This window comes from Myotis daubentonii, chromosome 1 (assembly GCF_963259705.1).
Source record: "Myotis daubentonii chromosome 1, mMyoDau2.1, whole genome shotgun sequence".
In the NCBI taxonomy this organism is placed as follows: Eukaryota; Metazoa; Chordata; class Mammalia; order Chiroptera; family Vespertilionidae; genus Myotis; species Myotis daubentonii.
The window spans coordinates 184115244-184141225 of NC_081840.1; the positions used below are offsets into that span (position 1 = coordinate 184115244).

Here is a 25982-nt window from a genome sequence, read left to right on the forward strand (position 1 = left end):
GAGGGCAAAGCAATGAATACTATGCCACACTGCTGTCGTAGAGCAGGGTATATCTACATGAAAAAAATAGGAAAAGTAAAATGTTCCATTATTGAAAGATGTCATGGCAGCTTGATACCTGTAACAGGGTTTATGTAGCTCCCTCTCTGGGATGAACATAGAACAGAGCTAGGTGTGTTCCCGCGCTCAGAGGACCCATGCAATGGGGGCGCTCAGCAGCGCTGAGATAGGGATATGAGGTGTGCTATGAAGCAGATGTTTAAAAGGGAAAACCGTGGGCAGGGAGAGACTGTGTTACCACAGTGGCTGCATCAGCAAGTCAGCCCTGGCGCTGTGAGCCCCCTGAGCTGGAGCAGGAGGGAGAAAACCACTGAAGGAGGTGCTTCTAAACCCCTAAGACTTCCTGCCCCATAACTTCCTGCTCCCAGGGTCTGTATCCTGCGGTCTCCTTCCAATACATAAACAAGAGGGCTTAGGACACATATTCTAAAATAAGTGAATGGAATCCCATGAGAGAGTTTCTCCTAGAATTGGTACCACTGAACCATTTACATTCCAGACTCAGCAAGAGGCAAGCCTTAACAAAGAGTCCTTTCAGCACGCAGGCCTGAGCCGCGGGCTGTAAGCACAGGGCCGGGCAGCCCTCTGGGCTGCAGGGAAAGTGGAGCGGCAGGAACTTCTCCCCTGTAGGCACAGGCGAGCTTAGATCTCCGTGGCTCGGGGAAGACAGCAGCAGCATGGTCATTTTAAAAACGCTTAGCAATGAACATTTCTGTAAGAGTATCAAATGCTAAATTCCAATGCTGTGCTTTCAAGTTATTCTTCACTGGGGTATGGCAAAGAGAGCTGGGGAATTTAAAGATTAACATTCCCTTTTCCAAAGTGTCTTTTGATGATCCAGTCTCTCCTTAAAATTTCTAGATTTTCTAGTTTTCCTTTTGCGCATGAATCATGAGTGAAAATTCCACGGGTCTCGAGAACAATGTTGTGGTCTCTGTGCTGGACTAGGAGGCAGGGGACCTGGGGTCTAGTCCCAGCTATGAGACCTTTAGGAAATAACTAATAGCCACTAACCTTCACTTTTGTCATTTATAAAAGTGAAAATGGCAGGGGGGCTGAGAGGAAATTGCTCAAAGTGCCATGCAAGTCCGGAGGCCAACGATGGTTTGGGCTGACTGGTGATGTGACAGGACGGGTGATGTGACAGGCCCCTTTCCCTTTTGCCCTAAGGGGCATTACTGAGTAACCCTGCTGGGACCCTGACTAGCTTTCTGGGGAAAACAAAACACAGGTCCAAATTCTTTACCTTCTTTTCATTGACATCCACCTGCTCCTCTTCCTCACTCATCTCTTCTGGCATATGTTTGATTTTGTTCAGAAGCTCAGCCTTGGGAGCCGACACGCTGTAGTAGGCAGGGCAGTTGACCAACATGCCCACTGCTTCCTTCTCTTCATTCCTGCGTCATAAAGAACAAAAAGTAGGGCCATACACAGCACATACCAGAAGCTTCATTTCATTAGGTCTCTCCATTCAGAAATGTGTAAAAAAATCCTGTTCCATTACTTCCTAGAAATTAGGATGAACTAACTAGTGGATACTTACTAATGAGTGATAACCATGGGTAGAGCTCCTGAATCCAGGCAAACTTGGGATGAAAACCACCAAAGGCAGTACTGGGAAGGGAGGAGTGGGGGTCAGGCCTGCGGACTTGCCAGATGACTCTGGGCAAGTCATTTACCTCTCTGCATGGTTTTTCTTTTGTGATAAATATAAGAAGGATATTGACTCCCCATTTCACAAAAGACAGTGGGGAGCCAGGACTCAATCGCTGTGAAAGTATTTTAAGGCTATTGCGCATATCTCAGATTTTAAGTTACTTCCTACTCTTCCAGGGTTCCCACTATCCTTCTGATGCATACTATAATTGTTATTTGGACATTTGTCAATATTCCTTCTCCCTAAGCCTGACATCCTATACAAGCCCCAGAAATGTGGAGCTTGCTGGTCAATGAATATAAGGTGTGAAATCTACTCACTGATTTCACAGCAGGGGTTTTCAAGGCTGGGGAACAAATGAGGAGTTGAGAAACCTGATACCTAGTGTTCTCTGTTTTACTATAACTAGAGGCCCAGTGAACGAAATTCGTGCGGTTGGGGGTGGGAAGAGAGGGTCCTTCAGCCCGGCCTGCACCCTCTCCAAACTGGGACCCCTCGGGGGATGTCCGACTGCCGGTTTAGGCCTGATCCCTGCCTAAACCAGTAGTCGGACATCCCTCTCACAATCTGAAACTGCTGGCTCCTAACTGCTCACCTGCCTGATTACCCCTAACCACCTTGGCCTGCCTGATCGCTCCCTAACTGCTCCCCTGCCTGCCTGCCTGCCTGATGGCCCCAAACTACCCTCCCCTGCCAGCCTGATCGCCCCTAACTGCTTGCTCCCCTGCTGACCTGATCGCCCCTAACTGCCTCTGCCCCCACCATCGTGGCTTTGTCCAGAAAGAAGTCAGACATCTGGAAGATGTCTGGTTGACCCGGTCTAATTAGCATATTACCCTTTTATTAGTATAGATTAAGCTGCCTTTCAGACTTCCCACTGAATAAATGACTCTATGGAAGTAGGTTGTTCTCTCTCAAAGAGGTATTTCAACTGTTCAATCCTATGACATTACATAACATCTAGACCATCATTTTACTGTGGAATAAAAAAACCCATAAAAGTCTTTTTTACTAGTTTCCTGCTTGATGGGACTATTCTTCTAAGCCAGTGGTTCTCAACCTGTGGGTCGCGACCCCTTTGGCAGTCGAACAACCCTTTCACAAGGGTCGCCTAAGATCATCCTGCATATCAGATATATTTTTTTTAATATATTTTATTGATTTTTTACAGAGAGGAAGGGAGAGAGATAGAGAGTTAGAAACATCGATGAGAGAGAAACATTGATCAGCTGCCTCCTGCACATCTCCTACTAGGGATGTGCCCACAACCCAGGTACATGCCCCTGACCGGAATCGAACCTGGGACCTTTCAGTCCGCAGGCCGACGCTCTATCCACTGAGCCAAACCGGTTCCGGCCATATCAGATATTTATATTACGATTCATAACAGTAGCAACATTACAGTTATGAAGTAGCAACGAAAATAATTTTATGGTTGGGTCACAAGATGAGGAACTGTATTTAAAGGGCCAGAAGGTTGAGAACCACTGCTCTAAGCAGTATAATTACATCTAATCCAGTTAATTGAAAAAATAGGAAAAAGGTTTTTTGATATGTCTCCCTTGCTGCCCAGATATAGTCATTACATTAAAATGGGCTTCTCATGCATTTATTTGATAACTAAACCTCACAGTAGATATTTGCAGCCTCACCCACAACAGAGCAATGCTCATTCCCACCAGAAGATGGCACATGCCATCCTTTGAAATTCCTCCTGCAACAGCTACAGGGCCATTTCACTTCTAAACTGACTGAGAACATAGGTTCTCAATAATAATGCTAGGAATGCTAAGGATGTACTTATACATCACACTGATCTATCTGCAGCAAGTGGTCAGAGGACAGAATGAAGTGACTAGAAGCCCCTCGTTTTGACCTACCACAACCATTCATGGGGAGCTAACTGGCACACCCACAAACACTCATCTTTGGGTCCCTCCTGATACCCAGTGCATTGTCTTGCATACTGTAGGTGCTCAGTAAATGTTTGCCAAATACATGACCCTAGGTAAGTCAACTTCACCTCAATTTGTTTCTGCCAAATCTGAAGAAGAAGGGATGAGCAAGGTGACTAGTGTTCAGGCCTTGTATTAGGAAAGCCTCTGATATCAAAGAGCTCGTAAGTACTATATAACTCTTTCTTTCTCCCCCCTCCCAACAAAATATGGCATTCTTGTAATTTAGTGAGGTCACTTGGAAATTTCTAAAATGCACATCCAACTTTAGATGAAATGCTCTCTGTTTATTTAGTCTGGAAGAACTAACTGTGGAGTTCCAATCTGTCAACTCAGTTTTCATTGGAAACTAAAAAGAAAATAAAAACTACTCTAAATCTTTCCCATAGCAGTACTTTAAGGAAATCAAACATGCAAGAAGATGTTCAATAACCCAGGAAAAATCAAAAGAATGAAACAAAGACTGTTCACGGTCCCTTTGCCCCCTGGGGCTGGGCACTGGCACAGGTTATGGGGCTGTAACATGTGTGGCTCAGGGAGCTTCAGGGGCAGAGGCTCAGAGGCTGAACAAAACCACAGGTGTGTTCCAGTCAGACCGTCCTTGATTCTTAGAACATGAGCATTCACCCTAACTCTTCAAAGGTCAATGTCAGTGTGGTATATAAATCAATGTCTCTAGACTCTCATCCTTTTTACAAAGACCCATTCAGTTCTGCCTTGCAAGGGGGGTGCTCTACCATGTTCACCACTTCTATCCCCCTCAGCACTGCCCTCTGTGGGGCTCTCTGTAAAGGTGAGTGATGGAGAATGGGAGGGCTTCAATGTCCTCACTTGTAAAATGGAGATCAAACTGGTAGCTATCTCAGAAGGTTCTTGTGAAGATTAAACAAGATGATGTTTATATAAAGAAATGAATGCATTTGACAAAGAACATGAACAATAAGTATTAAGACTATTACTATTGGTACTAGAGGCCCAGTGCACGAATTCATGCACAGGTGGGGTCTGGCAGGCCCACCTGATTGGGCTGGCTTGGGGGGAGGGGACATGGGAGGTTGGCCATTCAGCCCTGCCCCTGATAGGGGGGAGGGGGCCGATTTGGGGCGGGGCAGGCTGGGGGGAGGAACCTCAGGCAGTTGGCCCACCGGCCCCGCCCCCTGGTCGAACTCCTGGTTGAACTCCCAGTCTAGGGGACAATTTTCATATTAGCCTTTTATTATATAGGATTATTTTTTATTGTTGGACAAGTGCCTGGTAACTCAAGGCCAGTCTGTCCCACCTCCTACACCTCAGAGCCATTCCCCGAAAGCTGACAGGAATGTCACTCTTGGGTCAGGATTGTTGGAAGCAGGACAAGATCAGGTAAGTAGCCCCAGCTTTATCACCCGTGGGTGGAGTTCACTTATAAGTCTGCTTGGGGACATTACCAGGGACCTACCTCTTGCCTTCGTGTCCTGGGAAGCTGACGGCTCTCTGCATGGCCTTCCTCTTGACGCCGTTTTCCTGCAGCAAGTTACCATCGCGAGGAAACAAACCCTCCATCAGGTCCATGGTGGTCTTCAGCCTGGAGTCGGGGTCCAAAATGTCTGCCAGAGATTTGTCTTGGTGGACAATTTCCTTGGCCAGCACCTCCGTTCTGATGTCTTCTGACGTCTTCTGAGGACCGGGACTGGCATTGTCTTCTAAACCACGAGTCCCACTGAGGGGGTCGTGGACGAGGCCTTGGGTCAGAGCGGGAGGCTGCTTTCCTGGGCCTGGCTGCCAGCCGAGGGGCCCAGCATGCTGGGGCCGGGCCCCCGCGGTGGGGGGCGGGCTGGGCCCGTGGTCCTCGGAACCTCTGACGGAAGTTTGGGGTCTGGAAGCTGGTATCTGATGGCCAACCGGCTGGGCTGCCCCAGGCACGGGCCCTTCCTTGGCAACTGTCCTGTTGGCAGGTTTGCTGGAGCTACTGGATATTAAAAGGAAAAGCGAGAGAGGTGGTGAGAAACAGTCAATAGGAAGGTGAGGATGAGGGTGGAAGAGCTGTCACCGCTGGGCTGGTGGGAGTGGGGCGAGGCGGTCACATTTCCGAGCATCCTAAGGGCCTTCAACTGATTGCTCATGGGGAGGTCGTGTGACTTTTTAAGGGGGATGAATCGAGTAGGAATTCATATTCCAGAACTTTCGGAAGGGCCCAGGTGGACAGAGGGAAGTGGTAAATCACTCTGGTATGGAGAGTGATAGCAGGCAATGTGGTGGCTGGGTGTTTTATTCCGTGTTGTGAAAGATCACTTGTCCTAAGGAGTGTGTGTGGGAAATGCTTCTTCCTCATTCTTCTGGCTTCTAAGAGCAGGTTTTCCTAAGCGGTACTGACCTTCAGCCCTACACTCGATTCCTTCCTAGTGTCTTTGGAAAGAGATGCTAACCATAGCCGGACCATTCATAGTCCAGCTCTTCTGTTTAAGAGCAAGGCTGCCTCTGGGCGTGCTCCTGCGTTCTCTCTTACTCTCCCTCCATCTATTCAGGGTGTCCCCCCAAAATGTATACATACTTTAACAGCTGACAGCTCACTTTTGAAAATGAAATGTATTTTAATAAATACTGCCTTTATAATCATTCAAAATGTGTATATACATTTATTTGGACACCCTATATATAAAATAGACACACATGTGTATGTGTGGATGGCTGGCACGGCCTGTGAATAGGCAGATAAACCTATTTAATCTGGGGGCTCAGTGTCAGGATGGAAGCCATTTCTCCGTATCAGCTCTCTCAGTAATGCAAGTGATATTTTTGTCTGCTGTATGCCTTCCTCTTACCTCTCATTCCTTAACTGACTCAGAACGTGGGCAGGAAGGAGGGATGCTACTGATGTCGACCCATAGAAGCGAACTATGCCTCCTGGGTGAGGGCTTTCGTTTTCACTGCTCTCACTCCTTGCTGCCCAATGACTGCTCGTATAACCACCCCCCAAGGTAAACAAGAGAATCAACCTGCCAGCTTCAGGGGCTGAGCTTCTACAAAAACCCTCCACACCAGGGCTCTCCTGTGGCCAAAAGCAGGAGGGTCTAGGAAGCCTGGAGTGTGAAAACCTCTTACTAGTGAGGGAAACCCTCTCCTCCTTAGCTAAGGGCCTGCCCTACCCAGTCTGCCCACTCACCTCGCAGGGAGCTCCATGCCATCCTCGCTGTCCAGCTGCGCCTCACACAGAGCTTGGGGAGGAGGGGGAGGAAAGTCTTCCCAGCTATTCACCAGGATTTCCTGGCTCGGTGGTGGGGGTGGGGGTGGGGGAAGGGGGAGAGCTTCGAATGTGGGGCGGGAAGTGGCATTGGGGTGCAAGTCCTTCACAAACACTTCGTCCTCGTAGTCCTCCCGAGGCAGTGGGGAGGCCTGCAGGACGGACTCCGATATTCGGAGGGAGATCCTCCCCGGAGTGCTCGGGACCCCAGGAGGCGTGTCTGGGTCGGAAGTGCTGCTTGAACTTGGGAGGTTCTGCTGCTTTTTGTAGTGCTTCAGGCTCGCTGCCTCGGGCGAGCAAGATTCCTCGGGGAGGCTGTTCTCTCGGACGGTGTGGGCCCACTTCACACGGGGTGGGGGAGGCTGCTTCCTCTTCCCCTCTTCTGCCCCGCGCTCCGGGCTGTGGGGCTCATGGCCTCTAGGACGGGGAGGCTGGGCCAGGCTGTGGCCGTTGCTTCTGGGAGTCACTGCTGGGGTGTAGGGCGGAAGAGGCTGCTGGCCCGCCTGACCGTCCCTCCCAGTCGGCTGATCACCGGCAGCCTGTGGACAGTAGCTGGAGGGGGCAGGGGAAGGCAGAGCGGAGCTGAGTGGGGTCAGTGGTCCTGCCCTGGTGTCTGTGAGATGCCCTTGCAGCCCTGCGGGTAGTGGCCTGGGGCAGGGCATCCTGCTGGCCTGCCCCTGATGGTCCAGCTGTCTGGGACAGTCGCTGGGAATGGAGGCGCCAACGGCTTTGCAGCCTGAACCACCCCATCGAGGGCTGGGCTGGTGTTGGAGCACTAGCATCTCTTCTTCGCCTCTTTCTGGACAACCGAGTGACCTGGAACAGGACACAAGCACAAGCATGACGGCTCTGAAGGAGCAAACACTGAGCCCAGGTTCACCGCACAGACGGGGAAAGCACTGACAGGAACGCTGCATGCTCTCTCCCTCCCCCACCAGCTGCTCATGCAAAGAACTGAGTTTAAATATAATGCCAGACAGGCATGACCTCCTACAGGGAAATGTCGCATGGCATTTGCTTGAATTCGCCTTCTCTCACTGCCCCCACCCCCCACCCTCACCACCCACAAAAGGTGGCTTTGAGGACAGGTTTCAGGTTATAAAAGGAAAGAAACAAGTGGGTACATCTCTTCAGTTGCTTTGAGGCCTACTCTGGAGCCAGCCCCGGCCTCGGGGGACGAGAATGCTGCCTCATTCTCTCCCACTGCCTTCCCGTGGGGGAGGTCTGTTCGGAAAGCATCTGCGGGGGCTGCTGAATTTGAAGGTTTTATTTACAAATGTCTCTTAGTCTCTTAGTGTTTTCATTTCTTAAAATGGAATGTAAAAGGAAGGGGAGGGGTTCTCACCTAAGGAGCTAATAAGCAGTTACCTTGGGAGAAAGACTGACAAATTGGACAGACAGGGTGCATGGTGATTTAAACAAATAACCTGTAGCCAGGCTCCAAGGAAACCCCAGCGCCTTCCAATAGCTTTGTTATTGTGTTCTACAGGACAAAAAAGAGAAAAAAACAAAACAGCAGTGTGCAGCATTGCCCGCTGCCGGCCATGATGTGAGGAGAAAAGGTATCTCCAGCAAACCATCACGTAAGTTCCTGACTAGCATGCCAGTGAATCTGGAGAGCAGATGGGCCTTTTCATGGTGCAGACCCGAGTCCTGAGGAAGCACGGCTCAGCCCTAAGTCAGAGGCCGGCACAGGCCTGCCACGAAATTGTCTGAGTGCTTGTGGCAGAAGGAATGCAGCATACTGAAGGAAAAGACCGCAAAGACCAAATTAGCCCCTCTTGTGCCCTGATATTTCTTTTTTATAAATGCAGATAGTTGAATGAGGGGCCCATCTCCCCCTCTCTCTCTCTCTCTCTCTCTCTCTCTCTCTCTCTCTCTCTCTCTCTCTCTCTCCCCCTCCCTCCCTTCCTCCCTCCCTCCCTCTCTCTCTTTCTCAGAAGCAACCTCTTCTTTTCCATCACAGATCCTTTTCATTTAGAAGTGGTTTTATTTGTTTGTTTTTACCAGGACGCTCTCACTATCTAGGACAGCCGTGGGCAAACTACGGCCCCCGGGCCAAATCCGGCCCGTTTGAAATGAATAAAACTAAAAAAAAAAAAAGAGACCGTACCCTTTTATGTAATGATGTTTACTTTGAATTTATATTAGTTCACACAAACACTCCATCCATGCTTGTGTTCCGGCCCTCCGGTCCAGTTTAAGAACCCATTGTGGCCCTCGAGTCAAAAAGTTTGCCCACCCCTGATCTAGGATCAGCTGCTCGGTACTTGCTGGGTACTCAAATGGGTATACGAGAAGCCCAGAGGCAGGAGGCTCGCTAGGCGTGCCCTGTACTGCCTGTCTCATTCATGTTGGCATCCTTGGCACACAGTATCTTGTTAGTAAATGTCTGATGAACAATGTCTCTTCTACCCAACTGCTCTTTAAACTGTACAATATGAACTATTTTTAAACTTAGCATCCTCCAATAGGACATGGCGTCCACTGGAATCTGATGCTCTATGACTAATTCGGGTACTTTCATCTTCTTTCCTCTGTATCTGGAGGCTTTTCAGGGAAGACACCACTAAAACATACAATAAAAGAGGATAGCCCCTATCCTTTTAGATCCAGCCCAGGAAACCCGGATATAATGTTTTTAGTTTGTTTAATCTTTGAAGGTATTATTTGAGTTAAATGCTTGCTTAATTTGGTTGATAATGCCTCTTCTTGGTGACTGTTTTGTATTTTTTCAAGAACAAAAGATAGGATAAGAAAGGTTTCATTTGAGTCTCTTTGATAATAGAGTATGCAAGGCAAGCACCTGTTGATCTGTATCTAGGAATCCTAATATTCAAGAACGGAGTTTGAGAACAATTAGTCTCATTTTCCCCCTCCTTCATAGCATTCTTTTTATGTGGTGAAAAACACGTAACGTAAATTTTACTACTTGAACCATTCACGTCATTGCAAAACAGATCTCCAGAACCTCATCTTGCAGATCTGAAACTCAGTACCTTATATGCAACAGCTCCTCTTTCCCACTCCGCCAGCCCCCTCAACCACCTTTCTACTTTCTGTTTCTATAAATTTGACTCCTTTCGATACCGCATGTAAGTAGAATCATCGAGCATGTCTTTTTGTGACGGGCTTATTTCATTTAGCATGGTATCCTCAACGTTCATCCATGTCATAGCATTTCCTTCCTTTTTAAAACTGAATAATATTCCGTTGTATGAACAGACCACATTTAGTTTAGCTGTTCTTCTACTGATGGACATTTGGACTGTTTGCTATTGTGAATAATGCTGCTGTAATCATAGGTATGAAAATATCTCTTCAAAACACTGCTTTCAACTCTTTTGGATAAATACTAAGAAGTTGGATTGCTGGATCATATGGTAGATCTATTTTTAATTTTTTTGAGGAGTCTTCATATTGTTTTTCATAGCAGTTGCAGCATTTTGCAGTTCCAATTTCTCCACATCCTCACCAACACTTTTCCCCCCCCAATAATAGTTATCTTAATACTCCTGATGGGTGTGAGATGGTATCTCAATGGGGTTTTGATTTGTATTTCTCTAATAATTAGTGATGTAGAATAGCCTATATAATAAAGAAGTAATATGCAAATTGACCTTCACTCCAACACACAAGATGGCCTGCAAGGGAGGGCAGTTGTGGGCAATCAGGCCAGCAGGAGAGGGCAATTGGGAAGGGCCAGGCCTGAAAGGGAGGGCACTTGGGGGCAATCAGGACTGCAGGGGAGGGCAGTGAGGGGGGGACCAGGCCTGCAGGGGAGCAGTTAGGTGTCAATCAGGCTGGCAGGGAAGTGGTTAGGGGGTGATCAGGCTGGCAGGCAGAAGCAGTTAGGGGCAATCAGGCAGGCAGATAGGCGAGCGGTTGGGAGCCAGCAGTCCTAGATTGTGAGAGGGATGTCCGACTGCAGTTGGACATCCTTCGAGGGGTGCCCTGATTGAAGAGGGTGCAGGCTGGGCTGAGGGACACACACCCCCGTGCAAAAACTTTGTGCACCAAGCCTCTAATCTTTTTACATGCTTGTTTGCCACCTGACTATCGTCTTTGGTGAAATGTCTATTCCAGCCCTTTTTATTTTTTTTTCAAAATATGTTTTTTATTCATTTCAGAGTGAGCAAGGGAGAGGAAGAGAGAGATAGAAATATCAACGATGAAGGAGAATCACTGACCAGCTGCCTTCTGCACGCCCCACACTGGGGATCAAGCCTGCAACCTGTGCATGTGCCCTGACCAGGAATCGAACCATGACCTCCTGGTTCATGGGTCAAAGCTCAAACACTGAGCCACACAGGCCAGGCTATTCAAGCCTTGTTTATGAATGAGCTATTTGATTTTTTACTTTTTAAAATATTTTTATTGATTTCAGAGAGGAAGAATGAGGGAGAGAGAGAGAAAGAAACATCAATGATGAGAGAGCCCACTGGGGATTGAGCCCACAACCCGGGCATGTGCCCTTCACTGGAAACGAACTTGGGACCCTTCAGTCCGCAGGCTGACGCTCTATCCACCCTGAGCTAAACCAGGTAGGGCAGCTATTTGATTTTTTAATGGTTGAGTTTAGTCTCACCTTTGACTTCAGACCAGTTCTCTTTTGGCAGTGCTCTAGTTCACTGAGTTTTCCTTTGTCTCTAGGATTTAATTAATGCACCCAAACTAACCAAAGTCCTCGGCCTCACCTGGAATACTTATTCACTTTAGGCCCAGCCACAGGAGCAAGAGCACAGAACTGTGGAAGGCTGCTCTTGGCAGTGGAGGTGGGAACTTAACATCACTTCCTGACCACGTTGGCTGCTCCTAAGTGACAGTTTTAGGGTGACTTATTGAGAAGGTGAATAAAGAAAAAGAGGGAAACAATGACTGCATGAATTATAATAAAAATTAGGGTACTGGCTTGAAAAACATGGCAGGTAGTAGGGAGGGTTTAAATGCACCATCATTAGTAAGTAGATTATAGTAGCTAGCTCTATGATGCCGCACTAAAACTAATATACACAGGCATATGGTTCAGGGGAAACTCTCTTTAGAATTTTCTACTTATTTAGCTCCATGTGACTAGTTAAAAAATTCAAATTCTAAATAACTGCCCATTATATTTTTCTACCTGGGAAAAATGATTTTGATGATAAACATTTTTTAAATTTAATTTTTAATTTGTTTATTGATTTCAGAGATGAAGCAAGAGGGATAGAAATAGAAACATCAATGATGAGAGAGAACCATCAATCGGCTGCCTCCCACTCATCCCTAAGTGGGAATCGAGCCTGCAACCCAGGCATGTGCCCTTGACTGGAATCGAACCCACGACCCTTCAGTCCACAGGCCAACACTTTATCCACTGAGCCAAACCAGCTAGGGCTGATGATAAATTTTTAAAATGACTTTTTCTGTTATATTATACTAGAGGCCCAGTGCATGAAATTTGTGCACAGGTACGGTCCCTAGTGGCTCTCAGCTGCTGGCTGGGGCCTCTCTTCCCCCGACGGGACCAGCTGGGGGGAGGGGCCGCAGGTGGTTGGCTGGCCGGCCTCACCCCCTGGTCGAACTCCCAGTCAAGGGAACAATTAGCATATTAGGCTTTTATTATATAGGATCCTTTAGTGCTGAAACATTATGATTTAGGAGCATTATTTTTTACTTCAGGTGCTTCCTGTGAGTTTGCCTCCTTACGTGAAGCCATTTGTGAAATGCTCGATCCTCTCTGAGCACTTTAGTCACCAGGCCGGCCCTATGCACACGGAACTGGTAAAGATCAGCCACATGAGAGAGGCCCCATGTGTGAAAGCACAGGTGAGCATGAGAAGAGCATATCCACGAACTACTCTGATGCGAAGCTTATTAGAAGCCAAACGTTGCCTTACCAGCACACATTCAGAATCTACTTTGAACAAGTGTTATTTTTAGAGAAAGTTATCTACAAATAAAAAAGTTCCCCACAGCCTAGACAAATGGAGAAGGCAGCACAGGACACAATGAAACATCGCAATATCACATTTCAATTTCTTATTCAGAGGCATAGAAACGTTGAACTCTAGCAGCATTCATAAGGCAGAGGGCATCACACATACCTGGGTCCAGGGCCAGCCAAGTAACATGGATCCTTCACAAGACCAGAGCCATTGTTTTCTCCCAAAAGCACATCCTGAAACACAAGAAAGGCACAGCATTATTACCAACAAATTTACTTGAGGGGGTGGAGGCAGGAAGGAGCAAGAATAGTCACTGGAGGCCTGCTATCTGTTGTCAGGCACCATGGTGGCACTCTCCCATACCGCCGTTTCTCCTCAAAGCCCCGGGAAGGACTGTGAATCCCACCGCGCCGATGAGGAAGCGGGCCCAAAGAGGTTAACTTCCCCAAGGTCTCAGTGGCAGAGCTAGGATTTCAACCTCAGTCTGTCTCACCAAGTGCTTCTCCTCACACGGGCACTTTCTAAGCAAGAGAAGGCTGATAATTATCTCTAGGGTTCAAAACAACTGCTATCCTTGAAATGACAAAAATTAATTCAAAGGGCCAACTTTCTGAAACAGCAATAGGAAATAACGGGAGATGCCAGGATAGTGCATGACATTTAGCAAAAACCTTCGACGTTCTGACTTATAATTCCAGAAGATATGAATCTGACGTGTAATCAAGCTGAAATATGTTCTCTCTGGGTTTAAAATGTTTTACCCACATGTAATATCAATGTCTTTGGGCCTTTTCAGGTAGTCATTACTTGTTTCTTTTTGTTTTTAATATGGGTATTATTGGTTTCCTGAAAGGATCCTAGGTCAGTTTTTGATAAAGTTTTGCCCAGGTGAATAAGTCCCTGATGAAGACAATGTTGCCATTGATGATAAAACATTTAGCTCTCAATTATTTATGCTACTAGGTAGAAAACAAGAAATGAAATCCATACATTGCCTCTACATTTAATTTCAGCAATTATTTCATCACTTAATCTGTCCAAGGAGCTTAATGCTTTCCACAGAGCTCATTGCTTTCTACCCCAATTTTCTCCCCCCCTCCCCACCCCCAGGCAGTGGTGCAGGTACTAATGAGCAATAAAAGAGCCAAAGGCAGTAGGCACAAAGAAGAAACCAACACTCGAAGATTATTGGTAACTGCAGCTAACACTTATTGGGCATTTACTTTGTGCCGGACACTGCTCAATTCCTTACAGTCCTCAAATTAGGAGCCTAGAGTTGAGTTAGGTACATGACATTTATTCTGTAATTTAATCTAGAACAATGGGGAGAGGAGAGGTAATTGCATCTCAGAAAGGTTAAGTAGTTTACCCACCCACACAGTTAAGTAGGTAGAGGAGCCAGGATTCAAACCATGATCGCTTCGAAACACAGGGCCTTTCTTGGTAATTTTAGCAAGCTGAGTGGCAGCTGAGGTGGGTGCAACCAGACATCAGTGCTTCGAGAGAAAGGAATTCCACGTCTCTGATTTGCTCAATGACCACTTTAGGGAATGGGAATTCCTGCTCTCCAGGAAACCTTGTGGCCCTTTTAAAGTCCTTCCCTGCTGCACCTTCTCTGCTGACATGAATGTGAAGCTTTGCCAATAATTAATTGGGGAAGCCTCTAGGTCCTCTGTAAGCTCCTAACCCAGTATAACTTTTAAATATAGTTTCCCATTCTGCCATTTCCTTTGAATTACAGTATGAACTTAAGTTGATATTTATGTTAGTGTGGGTAAAATAAAAGAAGTTAGACTCAGGAATAGGCTGTTGAGAGAACTCTCTAAATCTCCTGTCAACAAAACTTGGTTGGAGCATCGTCATGCACACCAAAAAGGTTCCTGGTTGATCCCTGGTTGGGTGCATGGAGGAGGGGCAACCCATCTGTCTGTCTGTCTCTCTCTCTTCCTCTCTCTAGAGAGCAATAAAAACATATCCTCGGCCCAACTGGCGTGGCTCAGTGGTTGAGCGTCTACCTATGAACCAGGAGGTCATGGTTCAATTCCTGGTCAAGGCACATGCCCAGGTTGCAGGCTGGACCCCCAGTGGAGGGCATGCCGGAAGCAGGCTATCAATGATTCTCATCACTGATGTTTCTATCTCTCTTCTTTTCCCTTCCCCTCTGAAATAAATATATATATATTAAAACAACAACAACAACAAATGTCCTTGGGTGGGGAATAAAAAAACAAAACCATTTGGACAGAAGGAAAATGCCTTCCCAATCCAGTAAAAGCCAGAGGAGGATAAATTTCTGTTGTATTTACTTGTTTTGATTAGGCATATGTTCACTGTTAAAGAAGACTTGATTTGCTACAAACCGGTAAGAAATGTACAGTACATATAGGGGAATTTAGAGAAAAGCAGGGACTATGGAAGAAATACTTATGTGTGTTTTTTAATTATTCCTGATTTCTGATGACTGACTTAACTGGTTTTTTATTCTTCATTAGGCACAGCATACTTAAAACTATAGACCTAAAGCCTGTTGAATGCAAATCCTCACTCTTGCTTTGGGTTGAGTTAGAAATCCTAATTTCTCTGTGACCAATGAAATATGAAATCAACAATATTCATCTACTTTGGAATATCAGTGTCCAGCATCTGCTAAAATGAATTAGAAATCCATTTAAAAAATCTTAAAGTGGTATTAAAAAGGTAAATAACAGTAATGAATACACTTTAAAATGAAATAGATTTATTAGCTGAAGTTTTATATATAAGATGTTTAATTCTCACCTCCCTCGCTGCTCCCCAACCTTTTTTTATTTAAGGAGGCAGCATGCTATAATGACTTGAAGAGAGTATGGGGTCAAAACCTTGCTCCCACTACCTTGGGCAAATTTCTTACCCTTTCTGTGCCTCAGTGCCCTTCTGTAATATAGGGATAGCAACTCTATCTACCTCTTTGCATAGATGTCAGAATTCATTTCATACTTACAAGAACACGTAGTACAATGACTGGCACATAGTGCACATCTGGTTATTAGTAGCTATTTGTAATTTTACATTTTGTGGAAAGTTGATTCTGTTATTTATCCACAAGCTGGAATGGCGCTTGTTGAGAGGTGCTAACCATGATTTACAAGCTGCACTCTCCAGAATCCATGCATCGAGCCATTTCCTCCGCAATGAAATGTCTGGCACGCCATCACATGGTGAATGTGTTACATATCAGAAACAAAGGTCTCTGAAAATACAGTGAGAACCAGAGCAGCCTCTAACTCAGCATCTGGAAAAAAAAATTCCTCACTAGGAATCTTACTTCTTCGCAGGTTTATTTTTATAGCCTCTTCTGCATTTTAGATCTATGCTGTGAAGAGGTATAAATTTCTGTCTCAGAGGCTGAAATGTTTGAATATTTTTCTGCAGGGCCCAGCTACTTAAGAAAGGTTGTTTTACAAAGTCTCTAAAAAGTAGGAAATAGGCAAGAATTTGTTGTGCCCGTCAGTTCCATCACTAATATCCACTTGTTCAGCAAGTACACCTTTGGAATGACCAGGAATGAAAGGAGAGGTAATGGGAGGCTGCGTGTTCAGAGTGGACCACAGCTGGCTGAGAAGAGGCCAAGCCTGCTGAGTATGAGTAGGTCTCTGGTTCCAGGAGGTGGCAGCCTTCTGCAGTCATTATTTCAGGCCAACGAATAATCAATTTCCTAAGCAGAGGAATTTATTTCCATGTTGACCTTATTTTGGAGGCAGAAACTGTCCTTATAAATTTTTGAAAAGGAGCTTGAATCCTTGTCCAAAGCTTGTAAAATCCTGCTCTATTAGCATCTGGCTGGCTGGACAGAACAAGTAACATTTGTTCAGGATGCCGAAGACTGAGCCAGCACCAGAAGAGACTCCATATTTTGGGTTTAACTCGGATGGTCTCTACAGCAAGCATGTTGTTATTTAAATGAGGCATGTGGCCTGCCGGCCGGGAGTTTGACATGCTTGCTCTGGGTCACTTAATTTCATGGAGTTCTCTAAGCTGGGATCAGAAAAATTCTTAACGCCCTCACCAATTCTTAATGATAAAGTTCCTGGGTTTTTTTTAAAATAAAAGAATGTAACGTTTTGAAATAACCACAATCATTATGTGGTGAGACTACTTCTGCTTTGTTTTTAACTAGCTCTACAAATAAGGTATGAAGAAAATGGATCAGATACCGCCATGACCAGGTCCCAGGGCAGGCAAGATCTGGCTGATGGAAGAAGGAACCTCAAGAACAGTCTTGGCACAATTACAATCGGGGGGATGGTAACCTATTTGCAGAATTTGTAGGAGCAAAACAGCACAGATAAAATATTTAATTTTGAAACACTTTCCTCCTCTGATGTCATAGTCCCCAAATTAAATACTATCTAAATATGGTACTCTATTGAACAGGGTGCCTAAATAATGTTCTGTATTTAGTTGTCTTTCTAGAAAGCCTTTCAAATAATATAAAGTATGTAACTGGGTTTGGAGGAATCTATAGCACCTATGTTTTAGCTTTATTTCCCACTTTACCAGGTTTGAGAAATATATGTGGAGGGAAGGCAAAATAACATTCGTATCTAACTGCTTCTCCAAGAGAGGATGATGACATCTAGTGGTGGCTAAAAAACCAAAACAAAACAAACCAGAAGAGGATCCAGTTTTTGCCTGAACATTCTGTTTTCTTTAAAACATGTGGAGCAAAATGAAGAAAATGTTTGTTCTGTAGCTATGCACTGAATGACTGAAGCCCATCAAACTAGCTGCAACTGCATGTTACATATAAGGATTTAAAAGTGCGTTAGTGCCCTGGCTGGATAGCTCAGTTGGTTAGAGCAGTGGTTGGCAAACTGCGGCTCACGAGCCACATGCGGCTCTTTGGCCCCTTGAGTGTGGCTCTTCCTAAGCCTTAGGAGTACCCTAATTAAGTTAATAACAAGGTACCTACCTATATAGTTTAAGTTTAAAAAATTTGGCTCTCAAAAGAAATTTCAATCGTTGTACTGTTGATATTTGGCTCTGTTGACTAATGAGTTTGCTGACCACTGGGTTAGAGCATTGTCCCAATAGCCAAGGTGGCAGGTTTGATCCCCAGTCAGTGCACCTAACAAGAAACAACTAATGAATGCATAAATAAGTGGAACAACAAACCAAAGTTTCTCTCATATCAATAAAAATAAATAAATTTTAAAAAGTGTTTTAGTGGTAGGATGAGGAGTGGAAATTAGCTTAGTTCATTCTGAAGGGGAGGAAAATGGCTAGCGAAGTCTTACAGAGCAGCGGTTCTCAACCTGTGGGTCGCGACCCCTTTGGGGGTCGAACAACCCTTCACAGGGGTCGCCTAAGACCATCAGAAAACACATATATAATTACATATTGTTTTTGTGATTAGTCACTATGCTTTAATTATGTTCAATGTTCAATTTGTAACAATGAAATTAGGGGTCACTACAACATAAAGAACTGTATTGAAGGGCCGCAGCATTAGGAAGGTTGAGAACCACTGTTATGGAGGATTGCCTCTATAGATTTGTGTGTGCTTTAGCTTATACTGGAGAGAAAGTATTTCTGAATATTCCTGAACAGGAAATACCTGGGAGGGCACAGTATTTTTGCTCAGAAGGCTGTGTGTACGTGCGTTTCACAAGCAGTGCTGTAAACATACTTCTCAGGCAGTAATGACTGAATCTTTCTTTGTCTGAAGTTGTTTCCTCCAAATACTGCCTCCCACACACAACCCCCAATCCTTGACTTTTCTGCCAGGAAAAACAGGATTTGAGAGGGGGAATGGAGGGATGGTCTCCCCTGTGCTAACATATATGTGAATTCCTATCTCCTTAGGTAGAAAGGGAGCCATGAGAGAGGCCATTGATAGGCAGTGGAATGTGGAGCTTGAGGAGGGGCTAAGAATTAGGGAAATTCATAGACGCCTGGGAGTCAGAGTGCTCAGGTCTATTTATAGCTCTGCCTGAAATTTCCCCTGGAAAGCACTTCACAATCTTTGCATAGTTTAGAGCCTTTATTAGAAAATCCTTTTATCTGAGAATTGAAATGTCTGGGATTCATTCTCCTTTCTCACCAGGATAGTACACAGAGAGAGCTCAGATGTGAGTCAGAGAAGCAGGGGTTTGATATGGATAATATACTACTGCACAGGATTATTGTGAGGATTAATGAGATAAATGTAAAGCAGACTCATCTGAGGGCCTGGCACTCAATAACCTTCTAAAGTCAATAATTCTATTTTGCAAATGCAGAAGTCCAACAGAAACATAGAGGGTGCAAAGCTAAAATATTTAAAACCCGAGACAGCCTCTATTCCTTGAATTAAAAAAAGACAAAAAAGATAATCCCTAACTTTTCCTAACCACACATTCTTGCAGAGAGGTGAGTGACCTCCTAAAATGAAGTACTTACATATAATATGTATTCTATATATACACACACACACATACACATATACACACGCAAACATATAAAGATATCCATGTAAGATTTATGTATCTATTTAAGAAATCTATACAACGACATGAATATCCACATTTACTTGTCTCTGTAAGGCTGATGGGGCACGGAGAAAGAAATGATCTCTTGAAAAGAAAGGCTACTCTTCTGCATGTAAAAGGAGCATTGAAGGGGGAAGGACGGGGTAGAGGAGAAGCAATGCAGCTTCCAGGGCCCAAAGCACGTGCCCGGGGTCTGCTGGCGGCACCTACCTGGAGCTTCTGGTGGGTGGTGGGAGAGGACCGTGACCTCACGTGGACAGGGGCCGCCAGGAAATCCGAGCGCTCCAGCAGGTCCTCGGCGGACATGGACTTCCCGGCCCTCCCGGCCGCGGCCCCCCACGAGGAGGGCTCCCCAGGGGTCCTGTCCATCTTCTGGTTGCCGTTAGCTCCACCCAGCAGCTCCCTCTGGGCTGGGTCCCCGCGCCGCCTTTCTCCCAGGAGGCGGCCGCCCGCGAAGGAGCTGCTGCGATCTCGGGCGCCACGCGGGGGCTCCAGCAGGAGCGCGGCCTCCCTGCGGGGCTGCAGGCCGGGCTCCCGCAGGGAACAGAGGCTGGCGGCCGCGGTGAGGCCGGGCGGCAGGTAGGTGCCGGGCGCGCGCTCCTGCAGCCCCGGCTCCGGGAGGCCGCCGCCCGCGGCGGGGCCGGGCCGCTTGCCCGTCTTGCGCTGCACGTAGTCGGCCAGGGCGCTCTGCTGGAACTGCTTCAGCTCCGGCCCCGACAGGCTGAGCGTGGAGCAGGCCTTGCCGTCCCGCTCGAAGATGCGGCGCCGGTTGGCCACCGTGCTCTCCGGGAAACGCAGCGCCGCCCTCTGCGGGCCCAGGGGTGCGGGCTCGGCCTCCTCCGAGACCCCCACCTCGTTCATCTTCTCGGGCTCCGAGTAGGAGCGCTTCTTCTGCTCGGGGTCCAGGCGCCGGCGGGGCCCTCTCCGGGCCACAGGGGGCGCCGGCCGGTCGCCCGTGGCGGGGGTCACGCTGTGCCGCTCCCGTGGGGTGTGTGGGGAGGCGGATACCGGGGCCTCCGGACTCCGCAGCCCCACGTGGGCCGAGGCTGGTCGCGGGCGCCAGGCCCGGGAAGCCCCCGCCGTCCCGGGCTCCAGGTCCCGGCGGCGGAAGGAGGTGGCCCCCAGCACGCGCGTCTGTGCGTCCTTGATGCTGTTCCTGTAGGCGCGGCTGAAAGGGGCGTCCAGCACCGGAGACTCGGGGGTGCCCGGCCTGGGGTCCCGCCACCGGGCCTCCTCCTCGGCCTCGCCGAAGAGCTGGAAGGTGCTCTGGCTGCGGAGCAGCTGGCTGTCCCGCCTCGGGGGCTCGCTGCCTCGGAGCGGGGCGCCCCGGCTGCCCTCGGCGCCCCTCTTCACCTGCTGACTACATGGCTGCCAGGAGACTTCTTCCAGCTTCGGGTCCCCGTTTTTGAAGGGGTGCTCCCCGTTGCCTAGGGGTTCCGTGGGCTCGGAAAGGCGGATATTGGCGTTTGTCTCCTGGAAGTCGTTCCTGGAAGTCGGGGCCATCCTGCTGGGCCGGTAGGTGCAGCCATTCACGGAGCTGCCCACACTCGGGGGCCGCTGGCGCCCCTGCTCGCGCTGCTCGATCTTGGAGACCTTCTCCAGCACCGAGCAGTGGGGCTGCCCGTGCTGGAAGCTTCCGGGCAGGGCCGAGGTGCTGCTGGAGCTGAGCCGCCTCCGGCCCAGGCTGGACGTCTGCGGGTGTGGCGGGGAGGGCGGCTCCTCCAGCCTTGCGTCCGAAAGGGGGAAAGAGGTCACTGCACTGGCTTTGCCCTCAGGCCCTGGGCAGGGAACCGGCCTGTCCGGATGGCTCCTGTGATCGGGAGCCACTTTCCGTCCAGGGCCCTCTGCCTTGGGGCTGCCTCCTACCTCCTGGCTGCTCTGCCTTCTTAGACTCTCGGGAATGTTCTGAAGAGAGGAGAAGGCCGACTTGGTCTTGCCAAAGTTGCTAGACGGGCTCTGGCTTGGGCCTTCTCGCTCCAGCCCCTGCTGTAGGTTGGCATTGTGGTCTTGGGAACCACCCTCCCACAGCTCGGTGGGCCTGGAGGGTCTCTTGCCGTCGCCCACCTGCCAGGCCTGAGCCTGAGGGGGCTGGATGCGGTGGCAGGTGGGAGCTGGTTTGCTGCTGTGGGGGCTCTTTCTCCCGCTGGGATGTGGGCTGCTGCCCTGGAGAGGTGCGAGGCGCTTCTTCGGGGAGGTGTCCTTCACATTTTCAGGCACCGAAGGGAAATGCACTTTGAGGGGGGCACATCTGACCGGAGTTTCAGGTGTTCTCTCTACTAGGGACAGAGATTCATGCTCTCGGGGTTGACAGAAGGCAAACGCAGGCCTGCTAGATCCATTCTGGTTTCCATTCTCATCAAGGGTAGCTGTCTTGTCACCGGCTCCCGGAGGAGTCGTATAGCCACTCTCCTTGGCCAGGGCAGGGTAGAGCGTGCCGTTACTACTCGCGGAGGGCTGAGGCACCTGGGCGAAGTGCGGCTCCAGGGATGGTACCGGGTAGATGCCAGTCGGCAGCAGAGGTTGGCCAGGCTGGGCCTTCTGGGGACACTGATGCTTGGACTTCACCGGGGGGCTGCTCTCTGGACTCTTCTCCAGCACAGTATGCAGCTGTTCCTCCACGAAGGGAGATTTCAGGGCGCCCGCAGAGTTTGCCTGAGGCCGGCAGAACCGTTTCTGGTCAAGGCTAGACCAAGAGCTGGGCCGCTCTCTGTGCCGAAAGGCTGCGTAACTGTCTCTCCGAGCGGGGGGCAGCGGTGCGCCCACTTTCGGAGGCAGGTTGTCAATGGCGGTCTCCAAGGAACTGGGGCCCTGCTGGCTCCAGGAGGGGGGCGGCCCTCTCCGGCCCCGAGGAACGTGATGCCCTTTGTCATAGCCCTGACTGTCTGTTGAGGCTTGGGCCTCCCTCCCGGGAAGAAGCAGGGCTGACGAGTTCACCTCGTACTCGGCCGAGACGCCCCTCTGGGGGTCATAGACTGTCTTGACATAGCGAATGTCTGCCTGCCTCATCCCGTCCAGGAGGCCGCCTTGAGCAGAAGTGTCCATGGAGCCCGACCACTCCCGGCCCGGGACGCCAGGGGGCGGGTACTCTAGGATGCTAGAGCTGGTGGAGAAGGAGCTGTAAGCCGAGTCTCTCTTGCTATGGAGGTGGCCGAGCTGGTCGATGCTGCTGGTGGACTTGGCAGGGGAAAGAAGGTGGCAGGCGGGGTATCCCCCACTGGGCTCCAGGCTCTCCATGCTCCCCTGGGAGCTGCACTGGTCAGGGCTCCGCCTCAGATAAGCATGGTCATAGTGGGAGAGGTCACTGGTCGAGGAGCTGGAAGGAAGGAAGACAAAGCAGTCAGCACCACTGAGCTGTTACCGCTTAGGGTTCAGGCACAGGACGCAGCTTATAAATGTACTCTGGCGCACGATGTTTGGTTTTTGGAAGGGTGGGTGGAAAGAGCCATATTTGGCCTCCCTCTGCCTGCGTGTGCGCCGCTACTAGGAGTAATTGCCCAACACTGTAACCCGTGTGTGCTTCTAATCAATCACCCAGGCTTGCAAGGGGAGGAACGGGGAGCACGGAAGAAGCCATGTAGCCTTCGGGCATAGGCGGCACACTCACGTGACTTGCCATGTGCTGGAAATGACGGTGTGTGCCAAGAAATGAGAGAGGTGGGGAGGAAAGAGGAGAGGAAGAGGAGGAAGAGTGAGTGACACTGAAATTTTGTGTCTCTTGGGGCTATTTGTGGGAAGAAGGGGAAATGCTTAGAGACCAGGCAAGTGAATGGGTGAGGGAGACTGTGCATACATGTATACGTTTTTAGTTAGTATCTTTCCTTTTTATGGCATTGAAGGCCTTCCACCCTGGCAACCTTCCTGGAATCTCAATTGTACCGGAGACTATTTGTTTGTGATGAGAAAGCTAAACACACAGCTGAATGAGAGAAATTAGAGTCAGAAAAAGCGGATGGGACACGGAAGGAGAGGGAAGCTTAATCATGAAGCCCATCACCTATGGGCGACCTCCCAAAGCCCGAGCTCAGCCTCTCATACGCGCAGGAGGTAAGACCTCCTTTGTGAGCTCCTCCTCCAGGTGGTTTTCAGAGCCTCACTGGGGAAGGGGAGATGACTCTCAATCCTGGCACTGCACACCCTAGAAAGCTGCCTCAAAACAAAATTCCTTATAATTAGCGTTAATTATAAACTTAGCATATACTTTACCCAGCATGTTGGGGGCGGGAGGGCATACAGGAAGGAGTAAGTGGTTCAAAAATCAAACAGCAGTCTCCATGGTTCAAATGTCTGTGACTCACGATTCTCTAAAGAAGGGAAAATCACTAGGAGCTCTTGCTTAAGAGGTTCCACTTTTACATGAATAGGCACTTACGCACTATTAAAGTTCATGGAGCTATTATTATATTTCTAGGTCTCATGTAAGTAAATATGGTGTCTTGGTTGATTGAATATGTAATGATGCATAATGGCTGGACTGTCTCCAGAGTATATGGCAAGAGTCTAGAACAGCCGTGGGCAAACTACGGCCCGCGGGCCGGATCCGGCCCGTTTGAAATGAATAAAACTAAAAAAAAAAGACCGTACCCTTTTATGTAATGATGTTTACTTTGAATTTATATTAGTTCACACAAACACTCCATCCATGCTTTTGTTCCGGCCCTCCCGTCCAGTTTAAGAACCCATTGTGGCCCTCGAGTCAAAAAGTTTGCCCACCCCTAATCTAAAAGGACCATATTCTGAGTCAAAACTGGTGCTGAAATTCAAGGAAAAGAAAACTATATTTTTAACGACTAACCTTAAGAATGTAACTTTTCTTTAAAAAAAAAATGTTTTTATGTTTTTAGAGAGAGAGGAAAACATTGACCAGTTGCCTCCTGCAGGCACCCTACTTGGGATCAAACCTGCCACCTGAGCTTGTGTCCTGACCGGGAATCAAACTGGGGACCTTCAGGTTCATGGGATCACGCTGAACCACTGAGCCACTCCAGCCGGGCCAAGGTGGCACTCTGAATAGTGGGTAAGAAGAACCTGGAGTGAAGGTCTTCAGTCCTACACAGAGAGCCTTACCCCCTCAAGATGAATGTGTCAGAGTTCTTACTGTGGTCTGGCTACCTCATTTTCTATTGCTTTCCTTCTTGCTCACGGCACTTCAGCATGATGACTTCCTTACTAACTCAAATCCGTGAAATATAGCCCATCTCAGGGCTCAACGGCCTTTGTACTCACTGTCCCGACCACATAAAACACTCCTTACCTGGCTCACTCCTTCCTTTATTTGTCTCTGCATCAGAGAACATCTGGAACTCACTATCTAAAGAACACATCTTCTCTCCTTACTCCCTGTAGCTCTGCTTTATTTTCTTCATAGCACTTATCATACTTGACATGTTGCACTCTCTATTTTGTGTGCTAAAAAAGTATTTTCTAAGTACTTAAAACATAGCAAAAAGCACAAAACAAGTGTATGAAAAGATCTAAAGTGTGTTTACCGAAGATTAATTCCTTAGCTATCAAATAAATATGTTTTGAAAATACTGGGCTAAATAAGTTAATTTTATTTACTGCAAGGCTTCTGAGTCTTCAATAAACTATTGTTCATGGAATGTTCTGAAAGGAAAATACACTAAGCAGTGTTATCTGAACTTGTTTGACCCTAGAAACTTTTTCCAAAGGGCATGTAATGGGTTATTATTCCATGGAACACATCTTGGGAAACCAATAAGTGGTATAGGTTGGGGGGCTTTTTATGTCTCATTCAGCTGAAACAGAGTGAGTACTCAGTATGTATGCTTGAATGAACAAATCAATGGATACTGGAGTATTTTGATACTCTTATTTTATCCACTTGTGAGGGGATTGGACTAAGAGACTTGTTTAAAATGTTTTTATTGATTTCAGGGAGAGGAAGAGATAAGAAACATTGATCAGAGAGAAACATCAATTGGCTGCCTTCTTTACACCCCTTACTGGGGATGGAGCTTGCAACCCGGGCATGTGCCCTGATCAGGAATCGAACCGGTGACCTCCTGTATGGGACATGCTCAACCAAGTGAGCCGCGCCAGCTGGGCTGGACTTTTCAAGGTCTCTTCTAATGTATTTTAATAGTTTGGGACCATTGTGTGAGATTTCTGTAGGACAGCAAAAAGACAGTGACAGAAGTCTGACAGAGAGCAGCAGAAATACAATTTCAGTGAAATCCAAGCCAGTTTGCAGACAGTTAAGTCTTCAGTCTCTTTGTATTTCTCCCTCCTTCTCTCCTCACGCCTGCTTCTCCCCCTTCCTTGAGCTCCTTCATGCTCCTGCTTCTTAATGAGAAACAGATGCATACACTTAGGACTGAGATTGGGTTTCTGGAACTAAAGGAAGGCTGCCAGAGGGACGCCGACAGATTGATTCAGCACACGAGACCACTAGATGCCACTGTGCTCCTCAGAAAGGCACCTGGAGCGCTCCGCCAGGACAGCGGCCACTGTCAGACCCTCTGAGCAGAACTCAGTGTTGGGATGAAGCCTCTGCCAGAGCAGCAAGCCCGAGACATGGAATGACACGAATCATGGATGATCTGTGCTGGGGTAGCAGAGAATCCACACGTCCGTCACAAGGTGGTAATCTGAGCTTTCCTTTCTCCCTTTGTACCCCACACAGTGCTTCTGGGC

At 48.0% G+C, this 25982-nt stretch overlaps 1 protein-coding gene across 10 annotated transcripts in view; it reads right to left on the reverse strand.

Annotated features, from left to right (window-relative positions):
• Nucleotides 1–25982, reverse strand: part of SHROOM3 (shroom family member 3) — a 283531-nt gene that overhangs the window by 16059 nt on the left and 241490 nt on the right. For 9 of the 10 annotated variants that reach the window (XM_059667923.1, XM_059667969.1, XM_059668005.1 and 6 more), the window contains 5 exons: nucleotides 19539–22641; nucleotides 12979–13052; nucleotides 6815–7708; nucleotides 5111–5620; nucleotides 1307–1457 (listed from right to left, as the gene is read on the reverse strand). In XM_059667923.1, the coding sequence (XP_059523906.1) occupies nucleotides 1307–1457; nucleotides 5111–5620; nucleotides 6815–7708; nucleotides 12979–13052; nucleotides 19539–22641 (4732 nt within the window). The remainder of the gene's footprint in view (nucleotides 1–1306; nucleotides 1458–5110; nucleotides 5621–6814; nucleotides 7709–12978; nucleotides 13053–19538; nucleotides 22642–25982) is intronic. The other variant, XM_059667934.1, reaches the window with a different exon arrangement.